Source organism: Electrophorus electricus, chromosome 8 (genome assembly GCF_013358815.1).
Source record: "Electrophorus electricus isolate fEleEle1 chromosome 8, fEleEle1.pri, whole genome shotgun sequence".
In the NCBI taxonomy this organism is placed as follows: Eukaryota; Metazoa; Chordata; class Actinopteri; order Gymnotiformes; family Gymnotidae; genus Electrophorus; species Electrophorus electricus.
The window spans coordinates 26,750,598-26,769,221 of record NC_049542.1 but is presented as its reverse complement, the minus strand read 5'-3'; the positions used below and the strand labels follow the sequence as shown (position 1 = coordinate 26,769,221).

Below are 18,624 nucleotides of genomic sequence, written 5' to 3'. Positions count from 1 at the left end.
GTAGAAATATTTTTTTCTAAGAAGTTTTTTTTTTTCTTTATTTTTCATGGTGTAGCAAAATGACTTGCGGGTGTGAAAGAAGTGTGAGTTGTTCTTCTCATGATCATGTCCAAAAATGGGATAGTGTTCTTTATTTCTCCTTGTTCTATTCTTAAAGTCCGCAATTAGCCAGTTCACTAGTAGGGTGGTGTAGTATCGCTCCCTAGTCACGAGCCAAATCAAATTGCGGCATGGCCGCAGCTGCCTGCTACTGTGAGCCTTGTGCCTCTGCCGCCAAGAAGGATATGGGTTCGAACGTTCCCTATTCCACTTACCATCAAAAATGAGATGAATTCTGAATTATTAATAAGGAAAATATCATGTTCTGTGGATTTGTCAAACAGCTAAATCAAAACACTTTGATCTCTGAGGACTCTGGGTGACTTTCTTGGAGGAAACCGCACACCACAGGTTTCAGAGCCATAAACTTGCAGGGCAAGGGATTTTGGAAGGTTTTGGCATCCAGACACAAGAAAGTGACCTCTTTGTGTCCAAGCACACTATATTCAGAGCACAGCTAGTATATCTGCATTATTATGTCCTGTGGGTTCGACCAATGCCAGGCTGGGGCTATCCAATTTGAAAAGATGGATTATTCTTTGCTGAGAGATAAGACTCCTACAGTGATGCTTGCTTACCTTTGATCATTAGACATATGAAGACATATGAAGCAAGTCAGTTTTGTTTCCTGTATGTGCTCACAAAACTGCAAGTTCTTAAAAGTACTTGAACAAGACTGAAAACTCTATGAGCTGTCTATGTCTATGAACTGACATGCTCAACAGCCCAAATTATCTCAATAATTAGACAATAATTAGCAAAACGTTACTTGAATCATGGAAATAGTGGCCTTCAGACTGTCTGAGATGCAAATCAATCTGAGTTATAGATCTGGGAGGTACAGTGTTGCTTCTATGGTGTACTAGTTTACACATTTCAGAAAGTTGGAGGAGTGCAAATATTTTGTGTAATTTGAGTTTACAGGGGAGGTTTTGATGGAGGCTCTGTGCTGCGGTCACATCTCAAGTCCCTCACATAAGGCATTCTCTGATGTTCACAAAGGGGAAAAAAGACAAACAAAGTATGCCAGAACATCTGGGCTCTTCAAACATTTTGTCAGGAGGAACCAGTGAAATTTGTTTTACATAACATGGTTGCCTGGTTTTAGGAAACAAGTGAATGTACATCTGTGGTTAACCTACCTTGGTTTGAGATTTCAAAGTGGGAAATCTAATTCTGAGAACATCCAAAAGTCTTGAAAGCTATTGTTCCCCTCTAGTCTTAAAACCGAAGCATTATGATTGACTGTAACATTGTTTTTTAAATACTAAACATGGCCAAATAAATAAAAAAGACATACACTTTAAATCTCTCTATCAAGTCTCAATCTGCCTGTCTTCATATGACAGCTTCATATCTTGCTACACAGCAAAGTCTGCAGGATAGAATTAACAGCCATAGCATTTATTAGTAAATTTTGAAGCATTCTGTCCCTTAAATCATGCACCTGAGTAACTAATCCAGCTCGAATTGGGGTTTAGATTATAACCCCTGTAAATTAGTCAGCAAGTATCAATCACTGTCACCTTAAGGGTTAAAGAAGGCGTACAGCAGTGGAGCTGTGGGCGGGATGGAAGAGTTCTTCACCCTCGTGCGTTTGGAGCAGTCAGCTGAGCTGCGGGTCTTCGCGCGCCGCCTGACTTTTATCTGGCGTACAGAACAGCAGCCTCGCGTTTAGTTTTTACACGTGGCCTCTGAGACGCGCACGCCGAGCCAGGATTTGCAGGCGGTTTTCTTTCCCTGAAGACTGCTGTCGTATAAGTGAGTTTCTAAATAAGGTAAAGAAGTGTAAATTCGACATTAACGCACAGCCTTGCGTGCGTCACGGGTAGGTATTTCGTTTCATAGATTGAGTGTGTGGTACTAACGTACGCCACTCCGTATGTGAAAAATTATCTGTCTTTTATTTGCATCTGCATTTATTTGCATTTCAAGTCGATGCGAATTTTAAGTATAAGCAAACCTAAATAAGCATTTGGACGTAATCCGGTGCGTTTGCTCATCAAATGTAATATGATAAATGTTGCTAAGTAACAAGTGCAATAGTTCACTTAGCTGAGTTGTAGAACATGTAATACAATACTACGTTACGTTCCCGTGTTTACAAACGACTTTGCATGAGGATGCATGTGTGTATTTTGAGTTGATGCGGCCACTCTCAATAACTTGTTTTACAGAGATGCTGGGCAGTAGAAAACGGTCCGCTATATTCACATACATTTAAAATGTTCGGTGCACGTTTAGTCACCAGTAGCTTTTAATATTCATCTACCCGGTGCGACGTAATCCACGGAAAACGTGCGTTTGTGTTCCTTTAACTGCATGATTCTCTTAGTCTAAAGAAAGAGTGTCGCGCTTCTGAGTTTCTCAATCGCAACTCTGGAGGTCTCGCATTTCCAAACAGGTCGCTTGTATCAATTAGCCTCTCCCGCAGTCGCTTGTCTCACCTATAAACTTGTGAAAGATTGGACCACCAGATAAATCCTCATAAATCTTAACGGAACAGAAACGGCGATGTGTCGGATCTTTTTGCCAACGGGGTCTCCCTAGCAAGGCACCCGCGTTCAGGAAAGTGATATTGGTGTGAAATTCAATACCCTTGTAGGCCTTTACAAATCAACACGTTTTCCAGGATGGTGAGGACGGTGTAATAGCTCCAACCTCCTCACTCACCTCTACGTGAAGTGTATTGCGAATGTGCACAAACATTTGTTAAAATATTATGGGCCTGTAATACTGAATAAGAGTATTTCTGACATGTTTTCCCTGTGATTTTCTATAGGCAATATACTGCCAAGTATACTGTGAAATGTGCCTCCTTTTAATTTGCAACTAGATTTAGTCAAACAATTTATCATTAAGTGTTTAGACAGTGGAATTATAAAAATTCTACTTCAGCACACCCAAGGCCTCACAAAATAATGATGGCAACCCTTTTCTCAGTAAAGTCCAGGTCAGTAGAGTTCAGCGCTGAGAAGTTGGAAGATTGCTTCTGCAAATGGTTAGGAGTGAGTTAAAGTTTGGGAGATATTTTCAAACAACAGGAAGGCTAAGTGATAGTTAAGATTTTAATGGGCATGCACAGACATGCATTCATATCCCCCCCCCCTCTATATTTTGCCTCTGCATGCTCTTTTTAAAATCCAAATATTATTGATTTGACAGGGTTTCCAATCACAAGTCAATGAGGGGAATATATCAGTGCTTAACTGCTTCCTTCAAGGCTGGTGAGCTGATCTAACATGCTTTCAGACAATATGAAAGTGCTGTGTGGTCTCAATTGCTGACCTTAACAAGGATCAACATTTAAAACATTTAAAATTTTAATGGAACTCTTATGGAAAGTTGAATACATTTTGTTTCAAATTTTGCAACATTTATGTTTGGTAATGCTCCAGTTTTGAGCTGTTGCTTTTCCAACTGGTCTGTTTTCAACCTATCATGTGTGCGGTAATTTATCAACCTCTTAAGTACAACAAGGATTTTATAAACAAGTTTTCTAACTTTTTAGGACTTTGAACCTTGTGGACACACAACCTTTCAGTTTGTAAGTGTTCCTACTCAGAGACGAGGTCGTACCCTTCATTTGATTCCATCCTAAGGTTTACCTATAAATACCTTGGAATTGTGTGGTGTCATTTTCTCAAATCATGGTCCCATTATATTCTCACGTTTTTGCATCTGACGTGAGGGGTTGCCTTTCTTGTCTTCTTAATCACACTACTGCAGAATGTTTTAGGTTTGCTTTTAACACTACTAAAGAAGGTCTTAATGCTGATGCCATGCCTACATCATTTAAGAGTATTTTAGATAACATGGTCCCTCAAGTTTATTCCCGTGAAAACACAGAACTTAACCGTGGCTTACTGCCACAACTCATGCTGCCAGGCATGACTGCACAAAAGAAGAACGGAAGTGGAGAAATAAAGATTAAAGGTGTCGTGTGTGTTGGTCAGGGAGAGCCGGTTCAATACCACAGTAGAGTAAAGGCTGAAATAGTTTTAAACCACGAATTCTTTTTTTAATACTATTGCCACCACTTTAAATCCACAAAATGTCATTAGCCCAGATGCATGTTATCTCCTGTGGAAACTTGCAAACTTAAAAAAAATATTTTTAAAAAAAAAATAGGAATAATAAGTTTCGGGTCAAGCGTCTTTCCAGTGACCCAGCAACAGTAGTGACCTGCTCTACGGTCTTCCATCCATTTGAGCCTTCCACCTTTTTACTCTTAAAGGAAGTGGTAGTTCAGCTGAAAATTACTGCTTGTCCCTCCAATTTCTTTCACAAGTTCCTCCTAGAATATAAGGTGTTGGCAATCTTTTATTTAAACAACAGACAAAAATCTGGGAGTTTATTCAATAACGATTTCTTAGATTTGATGAGCAAATAATGCAATACTGAAACCCTGTTACCTTCAGTTAAGACCTTTATTCAAGGTTAAACCTTTTTTAAAATCTTCCTATTTTGAAAAAAGTATTTCATGCCTTTGTTTGGACTCCTGTAAGTATCTGTAAGGATTTGTTATTACTGTATACATCAGGGATCAGCTCCGGCCTTATTTGGTGGAACTGTGGACGCCCTGTGTCCCTTCAAGATCCCTCCAGTCCGCTGCATGTTTTAGTAATTTTACTGTTTTATGAATTTGCCGTCTGTTAGTTTAGCGTATGGTCATTTTGGGGGGGGGGTTTGTTTTAATAAACGTGCTTTAGAAATAAACATTTGACTGACATCTGGAAAAATCTAGTATTGCAAGCATTTGTTTTCTGTTCATAAGCGCCTATATAAACCTTCTACATTTATTGCAAAACATAATTAACAGTTAGTCATTCGTTAGGAAATGGCAGCTAGGTCGTTTTGGCAAGTTGTTTAGCTAAAAATGTCATGACTCTACATACAATCCATTGACGGTCAATATTCAGTCCGCAGACAAATCTACAATATGTCCATTAGCTAAGTAATATTAGACAAAGTGACGGTTTTCTGCAGCTGCAAATCAAATAGAAAGTTGCATTTGAGACGCTGCGTATATTTGCAGGCTGTGTCCGTGCACAGCAGCCCGGTGATTTAAAAGCAGAGAACTCGGGTGATCAGAATCACCCAAATGGGTAGTTTGGCTTTGGCACAGTACTGCCCCTAGTGGTCAGGAAAAACAATGCACTTGGTTATTAATGAAATGTGAGCGAATGTAATCTTGTGATATGGGAACAAGTTTAGTAGTCGCGTCTTCTAATAGATAGAAGGTTAATAATAATATAACATTAGAATTACAACCTACACCATTTCTCTAATACAAGCTGAAGTCTTCTGGGATACTTTAAGGACAGTACCAGCAGAATTTACAAGGATTGAACTAGTGTACTGCAAAATATGACCTATATCTCATTTCAGCAGCTTGCAGACAAACCTGACAATATACATGGTTAGTTTGTGCTTCTGTTCAAATGGAAGCTGCTTAAACTTATTGTTTGTACAGTTTTATTTGTATTGGTTATATTGAAGCTCTCCATACACATGTTGGAAGCACTTCAATAAACGATACAAATGTATGAAGGTAGGCACTCCACGATGGGTGCTGTTCTTCAGATGAATAAGATCTCATGCTCGGGGTTAAACTTGAGTATGAGTATAAATTTTTATACGCCTGTTTTAAATCAAGTCAGGACCAGGAGCGGTCGTTGCTGTAATGAGCACCTGGAGGATGAATGGTGTCATCGAAAATGAAGGCTCATAGAAACCATTTCGCGAATGTTTCCACAGTTGCTGTAGTATCGGCATTAATTGTTGACTCATTTGTCATAGCGCCTGATGCGATCTGTTTTTGGTTCTTGTTCTGCAGGATTCAGGTTGGCATATGACAGCTGCTCTCTTAGTGACCCTTTTTAAGGCCACTGAATTATGTTCTCCTCCCCCAAATTCTCTCTCTCTCTCTCTCTCTCTCTCTCTCTCTTACACACACTCGATCCACCACTCTCTCCAGGACTTTAAGATGACCCTGAATTTTTGACACTGTGGTCACTGACATTCCCTGAACACTCCAGTCTCATGCACTGGTATTTTGTCTGCAGATTCCTGAAATGGCTACAAGTTCGTTTTTCCTTAAAAACACTTATAAAGAAAACTGATGTCATTCTGCAACCATTCAATAATTGAGGCTAATAATAGATTTGATGTTTAACCCTTTTACGTTTCATTTTCTTGCAATTCAGTTTTGGAATTACTATTTGACATTCACAATAGCTCTAACCTGGAACCACTTGGCACAGGTTTTGTCTGTGTGGAATGTGGTAATTAATAAAGGGAAACGGGAGAGACGTTTTTGCGTTGTTGAGAATCGCTTTTTAGCATTTTAACCTACGTGAAGGAAGTGGCAGGAAACACATTTTTGCCACTTCATATCCTGAGCTGTAAGGCAGTTTCAGCCTTTAATTAAATCGCCATTGACACCCATAGCATTCACATGTTTGTGCCAGACTCTTACCTTGATGGCTGACTTTCCTTTTTAGTAATTCTCCACAACAGTGAGTCCTCTTGACCTCTGCACGATGAACTGGGGCAAAGGATTGCTGTAGAGTTCCTGAGTATATCTTTTTAAAACTGAAAGACTGAGTTTAGCAGTTCATCTTTAGAGGCCATGGAACACTTCCTAAAAATGTAGCACACAGAATACTGGGTTGTCAGTGGAATTTCAGTGGACATGTCTCTGGCAAATTGTTTTGAGCATTATAGGCACTGAGATTACCTTAGCTCGCACAGTCCCAAATAATAGGAATAACTATGGCATTTTAATGGAGATGCCATCAGAGTATCTGTTTAATTCCCTTATGGACTTGCCTGGCACAGAGACAACATGGCTTTTCGTAACTAGTGTATGGCCGCTGGCTGTGTGGAGCCAAATGCTCAGTGTTCTCGCTTCCCATAAAACGACTTCCATGTGCACTTTGAGATCGTGACATTCTACACACGTGTACCACATGTCTGGCCTGTGTACCAGGCATTCTGGCTGTAAATCTTCACGGGCCTGCTGTTCTACACACACCTCAGATCACTGCCGGGTTTCTCAAAGTGACTCCCTGTTGACCACAGACTGTGCACTGCTCACCTGCCAGGCACACGACGGTGTATGACGAATGCTATGGCTTGGCTAATTTTAGGCCACCGCTTCTGCCGACCAGACGTTCAAATGACCCTGCATACACCTGTGTGGGTGGTTTCTGGTGGGTGTGTGTGTGAGAGAGCAAGAAGGTTTATGTATAAAAGGTAGAGTTGGTATGGAGTCGCAGTTTCACAAGTTGGTTGAGGTATGTGATTGGATGATTACCTCACTATCCAAAAAACACAGTTCTGTTATCTTGTCCTTAATTTTTAATTAATTTTTATCCCTACACCAGTGATTCTCATCTCTATCCAGCAACTTCCAAAAAAATACAACTTGGCATTTGGGACTAATTTATGTTAATCTGACAATATGAATTAATTTATGAAAAGCATCCAGTTTTGCTGAAGGTACTTTACTGCCTATTTTAAACCCATGCAAACCAAAGGTTTTGTTTTAGATATTTAAATGATTTAACCCAGGTGTTTAGCTAGACCAATTCATGTCTTGACTGGACATAATTTAGCCACAAAAGCGAAAGAAAAATGAGTTTGGCCAATCAGTAACTGTTTGACTTTTGTTAAGTAAATGGAATATAACACTTTTATGTGATCTCAGTCCTTCACATACATGACGAGGTTTGTGCATTAACATATAGTTTGTGTCCAATTGTTACAATATTTTTCACCATTGGCTTGTGTGTTTTTAAATTGACAATACTATAAATTTGACAATTACTGTTTTTGTAGTAGACCATCATATGGAATTTCAAACATTTAACACAGCTGGTATGGGGGAATGATGGTTTAAATGCGAAAATGAGTCAGTTAAGTCACCTCGGGGAGCTGTGTGTCCCAAATAGTTCCAACTGGTGTGTCTGATAATCTTGGAGTTCTTCCCTCTTTCACTAACTAGATATCACTGCCTACTTCAATGTGCTTCAGCTTTGCTTCTCACTGATCACATAATGTTGTATTTGGCATTTGGGGCCCTTTGGCTTCCCTCAACAGTACGTTTTTGTTTTTCTTTTTTTTTTCCTCACTACGCAGTCCAAAGCACTGCTGTGAAATACTGGTAAGTGAGTAATATAACTAAAAAGGCACCTTGTAGTCAGTCCTCCTCAGTGGTCAGAATGGCTTGGTAGAACTTGTGTGTCTGTGTCAGTCAGTCAGCTGGCCGGCCCTTTGCAGTTTTTAACTTTGGCATGTTCCTCACTGGGGCTCGCTGTATTCGGACCGTCCGTCCGTCCTGCGTTTGGGCATCCAAGCCACAGCTGAAGCCCCCCCCCCCCCCCCCCCCCCCCCCGAAAACTCTGGGGCTTAAAACGTAGAATCAGAATGTTCTAGGGTTGAAACCCGAACACCAGCATTGTTTAGACTCGCGCACTCTCCCTCTCCCACCGTCACTAATGTTCACGTGCCGTTCCTCAGAACGCTTCCGAACATTGTTCTCTAAGCCATCGTTCTTTCACTCGCCACATCTTTGCCAGCTGTCTACGTGCTGATCCAGTGTTTCATTTTTTAATTATGCTGTGTGCCGTGTCTGTTACCTAAGCTCGTCACAATCTGTTTTCTGTTGATTCCGAATTTAATTCCAGTTTCACTTCTCCCAACTTCTGCTTGTGATCTGCTTGCGTCATTGAAGATCCTCGCCCGTGGTGTGTCCACCAGTCTAAGGTGAAAGCTTGTCTCTCTAGATTTGCAGAAAGCCTGCAGTCGTATCTTTTAACAAGTGAACAGTTCTCCGGCATTTTTCATGATAAGTACGCGTGGCTCTGCTTAGCGGCAGCATTGACTGGATTTTCCATCCTGCGACTCAAGGTTGTGGAGGTGGTGTGGCACAGCCGGGTACTGAACTTGTACCTCGAGATCGACAGTGCATGTTCACTAAATTATTGTTGCTGGATAATGTCATCTGATTCTGACGTCCTTTACGATTTTTTCAGTTATTTTATACTGTGTACCCTTTTTTTTCAGTCTTTACATTACTCAATATCTGTCAGTATCTATTGGTTCTCAATATCTGTCTTTTACAGCTGCTATTTTCAGAAATTGCCAATAAATAAATAAATAAATAAATAAATATAGCTAGATAGATATATGAAAAGGGAATTTTATCATCTTTATAAGCATTTTTGTATTTAGAGTACCATTTTCGTTATAAATACTTATGCTCCTCATTAGTTTAGACACATGAAGAAATCACAAAAAAACCCAATCTGAGTCTCAGAACATGTTTAATCTTGTTTAAATCTGTATTGTACAGTTGCACGTTGACCTTTTAATATTCTCATTTTCTCTCTCTCTCTCTGCCCATGGTATTGCTCAGGTGAAGGTGTAGCACTGGTGGCCAGGGAAACCCCAGAGGAGCATGGCCGTAGACGAATGCCCAGACTACTTCCTCCACCACCCCAACTACCAGGTGTGCTCCAGTCACCCTTTAACGCCGCCTCCGGCCCTACTGGCTGTTCAGCACAGGACGGTCGGTTAGCCAAGACATGGTGTTGACTCCAGGCTGTTTTTACAAAACACCATATAATAACGTATGCATTTCTTCAGGCCTTGGTTATAGTGTAATGTGTGTACACACACACACACAGTCCAGATCTGCATACCTGTCCTTGTCATGGTCTTGCCATGGCACTGCACAGCTGACATGCAAAGTGGCCGCGACCGCAGTCATACTGGGGTCTGCAGCCAACCCCTCTCAACATCTTCCCCGCTCTCCCCTGCTCTCCTTGAGATTTTTAGCAAACTTTTCACTGCTTTTCCCTGTAGTTGAAGTATTTCTTACACAAATAGACACCTGACCAGCATGCATGCTTGTGTGCGTATATGCGTGTGTGCACTCCTCTTGACCTGTGTGTGTGTGCGCATTTTCACTATTCTTGCTCCATCCTGTTCCCCCACCCTTCCACCTCACTCCTGTCACTCTCTCCTCACACTTTCTCCACCCTATTACAGTGGTGGCTCACATGGTGGAGCTCATGAATGTGGCAGGGTCTTCGGAGATGTGGTTTTGGGGGGGTGTGGGATTAAGGACTGCCATCTTTCTGCAAGATTATTTAACTCCATTGGGAGGTGGGCTGTGGGTTCTGAAAGCACACAGCTAGAATCAGCCCAAGCCTTGAGTGCACATGCACATATGTGGGCCCACGACAGTGTACATGGGTGCATGCGAGAGTGTGTATATCTATGCTCAAGTAGTGGATTTCAACACTTTGGTTCGTCAGTATGAATGTTCTTGGCTCATGAATTTGTCTCTTCGTGCCGACTGTGTAACAGCTGTGGTCAGAGTACGCATATACGTAGGAGCATGCAGGCCCACAAAGGCCCTAGTTTCAAGAGTACTCTCCAGAGTTCAAAGGTCAAGGCCTTAACAGCTCCACTTTCAATCAGCCCTTTGTGAGGAGCATACGGCCCTTGCAATCCCGCTTTCTAGGAAACCGCCCCCACATGCACACACATCGCACCCTGGAATCAGCTGGGTCTTGGCAGCTGGAATGTTTTCAAATGAAACACACACACATGCGTGTACGCACAGTCCTCACATTCCTCCCCCCCCCCCCTTGGCTAGTCTCCTGCTCACCCCTGGCCTCTCCTGGGCTCGAACTGTTTTCTGGAAGCATGCAGAGAACAGCTTTAAACAAATGAACAAGTTGCAACAGTTCTTGACTTGTTGCTGTTTATTTTAAATTGTCTTTTTGTTTGTTGATTTAATTGGTTATTTTTTGCTGCTGCATTGATTTATCCCCCTGGCTGAGGCACTAGAAATTGAGATCCTCTTTCTCAGAGCTGCGCGTTGCCTTTGGCTAATTTTATTTATTTTTTTATTCTGAAAGCCAGAAGGGAAAGACGAGGGCCAAGACCTCTGGAACCAGCTTCCGTGTTCCTGGGTTTCTTATAAAACTGGAAATTGAAAGCATGGCTTAATAGATCCCTCCCCTGACACACACACACACACACGCGCATTCTTCTACCTTTTTTGATTCTTGGGGCTACTTGAAATCAGAAGGTGTTGCAGGGCCATTGTGTGTGAAAGTGACTTTTGGAGGAATGCATCCATTTTTTCTTGCCGAGTTTGTCAACGACTGAGGGTCGTGTGTGTGGGGGAGAACGCACACCTTGGTTCGGTCGTGTTTATACCTGAGTTTTCAGTTTTTTATGCTGAGTCTTGACAGTCGTGTAGGATTCAAACAGTATAACATCATCTTTGTCCACATGCTGTGCTGTCATAAGATTGATGGTGCAGCAGATTAAAGTACACAGAAACGCAGCCCTTTTTTCCCACTTTTTTTTTTTCTCTTTCAGGACAATGTTGACCACACGTCCTCCCAAGGCTCGCCTAGTCTTCATCATTTCCAGCAGTCATCCAATCAGAACGCTGATGATCACCAAGGTGGGATTTTGCTGTTTCGAGGTTCATTCATTTATCTGAATCTGCTCCTCTTTAGTTGATATCACCACAGGTGATTATCTAAAACCACAGGATGATTTATTCTTGTCATGAAAGAAACACGCAAAGCATGATTTATTCTTGTCATGAAAGAAACACGCAAAGCATTAATTCATTGCTCCCTGGATGCATTCTCACTGAAAGAGCGAAGAACTGCAGAATACACGTACACGTGCATGTGTATCCACATGCACGTGCGTGGGACTTCTCTGGCCCTGTGCAGCGAATGCACCGTGTGCAGCTCTGTAGGCTGAGACCCCTCCAATCTCACACTGTTTAAAATCTGAGCGGAGCTGCTGGCTGGGTGTGTGTGTGTGTACTTTGCAGTATGCTTTGTGGCCCTATCCAAGTAATATCTGGCTCGCACATATAAATTATAAAAGTAATCTCTCTCTCGTACCACGGGCATAGCAGCATTCTCCCTGTGGCATGTGTGTATGTTTGATATGTACATCTGTCTGACAGAGAAAGAATTGGAGAGTGGACTTTTGTAAGAGTTCCTTACAAAAATAGGACAATTTAGAGGGATGAAAGGCAGTCAACCTCCAAATATATGCAAAGAAACCTGCCGTAAATGTTCATAATAAGCATTTAACGTGTAACAGTACATGGTATGATGTGGAGATATGTAAAATGCTGTCAAACACATCTAGGATGTTTAATGAATTTATTTTATTTATTTATTTTTTTTAATGTTATGACTTCAGTATGTGACTGTATGACTGCATGCTATATGGTACATCAAAGCTGGGTTCTTTTTTACATAGAAGATTATGGGTCTTTTTCATAAAACATATTGCCATATTTAACATCAGGCAGGATCTCAGAATGCCATGAACGTTTGCCATAAGAAACGTTAACTTGGCAGTTGCAGAGCAAGAAATTATACACGTAAACAGACTGACTACAGAGTTTTGCTGTTCTTCCATTTATCAATCTGGCCCAATGTGTTTTCAGGTGTGCGTGTGCGTGCTTGTGTAATTGCTGAAGCTGTCAGACCACTAAGGAATGCTGAGAATTGTGATCCAGTTGGTGACTTAAATGCTGAATGCTATTGTGCTCAGCTCTGTGCTTGAGGAAAAGGGACATTCTTGCATGCGTGTGCTGATAACGAACACGGAGGATGTCCTGTGTTGTAAGTGCTAGGTTGTCCATCAGTGTTTTGTATTCCGCACAAGAAAATATTCAATTATTATTGATCCAACCAGAGCATTTGTAAAGTCATGCTTAAGATTTCTTGTCAACTAAAATATTAGCGGGAGAACACGAAGAAATTAAGCCACACAATTAAGAAAGTTAGAGGTGAGAGGTCAATACTTGTATACAGTGAACTGCTAGTCAGAAAGTCAGATAGCCCAACTCAAAGAAACCGGTGGAGCTAATATGCTACGTATTCAGTTGGTCTTTTACCATTGCTAGATTAAATAGACACCTGCTGGTAGTTTTCTGTAAGGACATGGATCATACATTTTAAATGATAAACTAGCTGTTAACCGTATTAATTCGATGCCTTCGCCAAACCAGAGGCATTTTTATCTGCTAGGTTACGTGGCCTTTCTGATCTCTGGATAGGTGTGTTCTGCTCTCTTAGGAGGTTTGTGTAGACAGCCAGTTGATTTCACCTTTTAATTCTCTTCTTATATGCACATGCAATCAGCCTCCCAGATATGATGCGTCGTGCCCAGTGACATCAGGATGATTTGTTTTCTATTCCAGATGACGACGTAGATCTTGAGGCTCTGGTGAATGACATGACATCTCTCCTGCCTTATAAGAGTCTGCACTCCACATGCAAAACTCGGCACTCCGACCCTGCCCCTCCTTTCCATGACAGCCATGGCAACGGTGTCCGGAGTAACGAACTAGCTCCAGCCCGGCGTCCTGCAAGTAACCTAGCAACCACCCCATCCCCACTTGGCCAGAAAGTCCGCCGCTCGAAACCCATGCGCATACTTGCTGTTAGGTAATGCACACAAACGCGCGTGTGCCCGCACACACACACACACACACACACACACACACAGGTTGAGCACTACGTTTTAGCTTCTTGTGAGACCCCAGTTTAGTCTGTTTACTTCAGTCTTCCCCCCCCCCCATCTCACCAACTGTCACTTTTCAATAACCTTGTTGAGCTGTTCGACCTCCCCCCCCCCCCCCCCCCTCTCTCTCTCTCTCTCTCCCCCTGTGCCCTCTTTCTCAGTTTCCCTGACAGCAAACCGCTCTACCCAAACACACCATGTTGGGTTCACATGGAGTTTTCTGACTCCACGTGCAGGCTAGTTCTCAGCACACATCCCCCACCCCCCACCCCTGCAGCTTGTTCCTCTGCCTGAGCCACAGCAGGGCTGTTATTCCAGCCTTACCAGGCTGTCCACGCAATCCACCAACTTCCCCCACGGACGTCTGTGAACCTGCTCTGGTTCTGCCTTCTTCTTTGAGTTGGGGAAGGTTTCGTACCTTCAAAGCTTCATACAGATATTTTCTCTACACGTTTATTTTCTTGTCAAACTCCATACTGTGTTTTTGCTCGAGTGGTAGAAAGACCTGCCACTGTCTCTTTCAGATCTTTCTCATTTCTGTTGCTGAATGGGGGGGGGGGGGGGGGTGTGAGTTTCATACTAATATAAATTTTTCAAAAACATGCATGTGAATCAGTCCGATCACCAAAAATGGAGACAAACGAGGACTGGCCTGAACACTCGCTCAGTTTCATGCTTGTCGCCCCCTACAGGCAGCTCCAGGAGGAAGAGCAGCAGGTGCGTCCTGCGTCCCTGCCAGCCATCCCAAACCCTTTCCCTGAGCTGTGCAGCCCCACTGGATCACCCACGCTGGGCTCCGACTCCCTGCCACAGCCAGCTGGCACACATGTAAGACTGTTACACACACACACACACACACACACACACACACACCAAAAACTCTCTCTTGCTGGATCCCAAATCATTACTTGGCCATTATACACCTGATAGTTTTATCTCTACCCTTTTTTTCATATGCACTCGTGTTAGAGATGATTCAAAATGAAATCAACCACACTATTGTGTGGGGGTGGGGGGTGTCTGAGAGTGTATACCTCACAGTATTGCAGACTAACTCCTTGGCAAGAGGAATGGCAAATTGTGTATTATCGAACACAAATACACAAAGTAGTGTCTGGTGCTGGGAACTAAGCTGTGTGTAGGTTCTTCTTGCACAGTGGGTGTGTGTGTGAGACTGTATGCATGGCCTTTTAAACCCTAACCCTTTCGTAACACAAGTTTTGTTGAGTTTGGCATATTGGCTCCGTGTGTTTCTCCAGTCGCCTTAAAAAACGGTGTGTGGAAGCGCCTTAGGATCGCGTGTGTGTGTGGTGTATGCAAATGTAGCTACGTGTGTGGGGGACGGGTTAAGATCCGGCACTCATAAATGTCTCCTCGTTATGGCGAGGCACTTCCTTGAGAGATGCAAGTTGTTTTCCTTTCACACGCCTCTGCACTTGCTCCTTCGTGCATGCGTGCGCATGTGCTTTTCTGCGTCTCTGCCAACTCACTCAACCCTCCCTTCCTACTCCCTGTTCTAATCATCCTTTCCCACAATCCCAGATCCTCTTCAAAAGGTAAACAGAATACACTTACACATGTACATACGTCATGGAAGTGGGTCCTGTGACCCCTTCACTGAGATCTTGGACAGTCTGGCTGTAGGGTATTATATCTATAGGTTCTACCTCTGTTAGATATACATGTGACATGTATTGATGGCCATCAGAACACACAGGATGGTCTCTTTTAGGCCCTTTTCTCATTTTTTGTCTGTTTGTTCCCCCCCCCCTCACAGTTTTATCTCTATTGCTGAATATCCCACAGCTACCTGGCCTTGGCTGTTCCAGCGCTCGTAGTTCCCACAGCTTAGGAAGCACCAAGTCACTCATGTTGATAATTCCCACATCTTTGGGAAAGCCAAGACACCCGTACTCATAATTCCCACAGCTTAGGGAGCACCACATCACCTTCCAAGTGGTTGGCAGAGCTGCCAGCCGTTTTGCATGGTGCTATCTGAGGATATTGACCAATCGGCCATGTGGATGGGCATCGTTTGCTATCACAGGGTAGTGCAGTGGTAGCTCAGTGGTTAAGGTACTGGACTAGTAATCAGAGGGATACCAGTTCAAGTACCACCATTGCCAAGTTCTCTGTTGGGCCCCTGAACAAGACCCTTAACCCTCAATTACTCAAGTTGTACTTTTTTGGGGGGGGGGGGGCGGGATAAAACTGTCAGCTAAATGCTGCAGATGAAAATGTAAATGAAGCAGGAGGAAAGGACAGTGCAGCACAGATGATTCAATGACATCTTGCCACACTCCAACAGTTAAAATAGACCTGATGAGTCAATAAGAGTGCATGTCCAACAGTTAAAATAGACCTTATAAATCAAGTTGTTTCAATATTTATTTGCCCCAGGCCTGGCATGGAGGCTGAGGCAAGGAAGGTCTATCGCCACCATCCGCCTGCGTGATCTGTAACCTGTTTACCGAGCGAGCCGGATGTCTCTGGCGTCCCACCACTGAAGCCCCTGAAAATCGTTCCCTTTGGATGTGTGAAAGGATGTGTGAAAGAACACCATGAACAGGGCAGACAGTGAGGTCACCTTGAGGCCAGACACGTGACCATTTGTTCTTTTGAGTTGATTTCATGGCCTGAGGTGTGTGTGTGTGTGTGTGTGTGTGTGTGTGTGTGTGTGTCAAGTTTGGTTTATTTGTCACATACATAGTATAACTCGCAGTGAAATGGTTGAGCATGCTCTGTCCAAACTGAGGGGGAAAAAAAACGGGTGCATAGAGAAATATATATTCTATATATGTACAAAAATGTTTGTGTGTGTGTCTAGATGGATATGAGAGATGGATAATTAAAAAAAAAAAAAATATATATATATATCTATTGATCGATCGCACGTGTGTGTATGGATGGATATAGATAGATGTATGATGGATAGAGATGCCCTGTGTCGTAATATTCTAATGAGCACCTCGACGGATGTATTTCATCTGATTCCTAGCATTTATATGTCCTTTTAATGTTGATCCTACACACAAAAATCTGTTTTCAGAATAAACAGAATTATGACAGTAGGCCATACTTGCTATGTAAACATTTTGCTCCCTGGTTTGCTCTGGCTTGCTAAGGTTTCTGTGACGGAGACTGTTGAGTGCAGCTTTGATTAAGCTTTGATTTGAGGGATGAGAGACCTCAGCCTTATGATTCATGAATTGGACACTGTGATTTTACCCTACGGCCATGTGACTGCCTGTTCAAGCTTCACCCGTTTTCAGGGCAAATTCAGGTGGTCTCAGCTGTCCTCAACGACATTTGCGTCGTCTGCTTTCCATTACCTGCTGTTTTTTCAGTTACCTGTTGTTTTTTTTTTTTTTTAATGCGTGTTTGTTTTTGGCCAGCTGATGTACTCATACCTCATATCAAATCAGACATTTTTGTCATCTCACTACATGCCTCCATTCTCCCCCCTCCCCCCCTTCTCCTTTGCCTTCAGTTCTTGTAAAGTGCCCTCTCTCTCATTTTCAAATAATTTCAAATAATTTTGGTGTAGGCGGCAGCCGTTTTCCATGTAGGATCATTCGCTACTTTGTGTGTGTGCGCGTGCATGTGTTGTGGTTGGTGGATGTGTAGGGAGACCACAATATCGTAAAGACCACACATGATGTGATGTGACCCTTCAAGGGGTTCAGATGTTTAACACACGCCCCCCCTTACAGACTACAGTGTGGTCAAGACTGGTTTATTTAATGTGTATCCCTTTTGCTTCTGCACTGTATGTATGGATGGATGGCGTGTTTGCACTCAAAACAGTCTGTTGTACAGATCCTGGTGTCACAAGCAAGACATATACATGTGCACAAATGGGCTCCATTCTGGACTGAGCGACTGGGACAAGGAAATATACACACTGCCTACACAAAGTGTGCATGTTTTGTAAGTATTTTTTTATGTGTACGTTCTGTAGGTGGGTGTTTCCATGTGTGCAGCCCTAATCCTATGTTTGTTTTACGTTGTGGGAGACGAGTGGTTCGGGTTCAGAGCTCCAGATGAACGCTCCTACACCTCAGGACCTCCGGTCCCAGCTCTGGTTCCCATTACCCTGTTTCCTTGTTCTTCTTTCTCTCTTTCTGTAGTGCACTAATGGCTAAACCAAAATTCACTATGTGCAAATGGTCCATAGCACAGGTCAAAACTAGATCTGTTTCCTTGTTCTGTTTAGAGCAGTAGTATAAGTTGGTTGAGTATCCAGAGGGGTTTCTAAAATGGAGTTTTCTTTCACCAACATAGTTTGTGGAAACTGCCTTTCTCTGAACAGTCATCTTTTTTGTTTGTTTTTTTTGTTTTTTTTGTTGTTGCTGGAAATGCTTATACAAACACAGCAAAACCAAAGGTGTGTGTGTGTGTGTGTGTACACACACACTGTGGATAAGTATTGTACTTCTGACATGATTCATGCACTTTTAGTGTGTTTCCTGAGTCAAATGGCATGTGAAAACTGATACATTCCCAGTGTGTGTTCTCTCTCTCTCTCCCCCAAACCCTGATCAGTATCTGTGCTTGGACACCGACATGGTGGCGTGCGTCTCATGCCAGACATCAGTTTTATGTGGCCTTCTCTGGCCTGTGTGATGCAGCACGAGGACACTAAATCACACAAGCGAGCGCACACACGCATCAGTGTCTGCCGCCAAGTCAGCTGACTGCGATTATGTGCACGGCTGAGACGAGAGTTCCCTGAGAACAACTTGAACCAGTGTTACTAAAAACATCACCATGACCACCCCCCCCCCCCCCCCCATCTCTCTTTCCTGTCACCTCCGGTGTAGGTGAATTTGCAACCCAAGTTTCGACATGGCTTGGCTCAGTCCACATTGCTTAAACCTATCTAAGGACGATGACCCCCGTGCCCCCCAACATGTCTAACCAGCCGTGTCTTTC

At 42.9% G+C, this 18,624-nt stretch overlaps 1 protein-coding gene across 5 annotated transcripts in view; it reads left to right on the top strand.

Annotated features, from left to right (window-relative positions):
- The first annotated feature begins 1,725 nt into the window (after positions 1 to 1,725).
- LOC113589114 (growth factor receptor-bound protein 10-like) overlaps positions 1,726 to 18,624 on the top strand; it is a 29,325-nt gene continuing 12,426 nt past the window's right edge. Inside the window, exons 1-6 of one of the 5 annotated variants that reach the window (XM_035529361.1) lie at positions 1,726 to 1,860; positions 9,524 to 9,616; positions 11,506 to 11,593; positions 13,367 to 13,613; positions 14,382 to 14,517; positions 17,509 to 17,619. In XM_035529361.1, coding sequence (XP_035385254.1) covers positions 9,566 to 9,616; positions 11,506 to 11,593; positions 13,367 to 13,613; positions 14,382 to 14,517; positions 17,509 to 17,619 — 633 coding nt within the window. In that variant the 5' untranslated portion in view covers positions 1,726 to 1,860; positions 9,524 to 9,565. Of the gene's footprint in view, positions 1,878 to 1,910; positions 1,928 to 8,592; positions 8,872 to 9,523; positions 9,617 to 11,505; positions 11,594 to 13,366; positions 13,614 to 14,381; positions 14,518 to 17,508; positions 17,620 to 18,624 lie in introns of those variants that run through there. The other 4 variants (XM_035529362.1, XM_035529364.1, XM_035529363.1 and 1 more) reach the window with 4 other exon arrangements.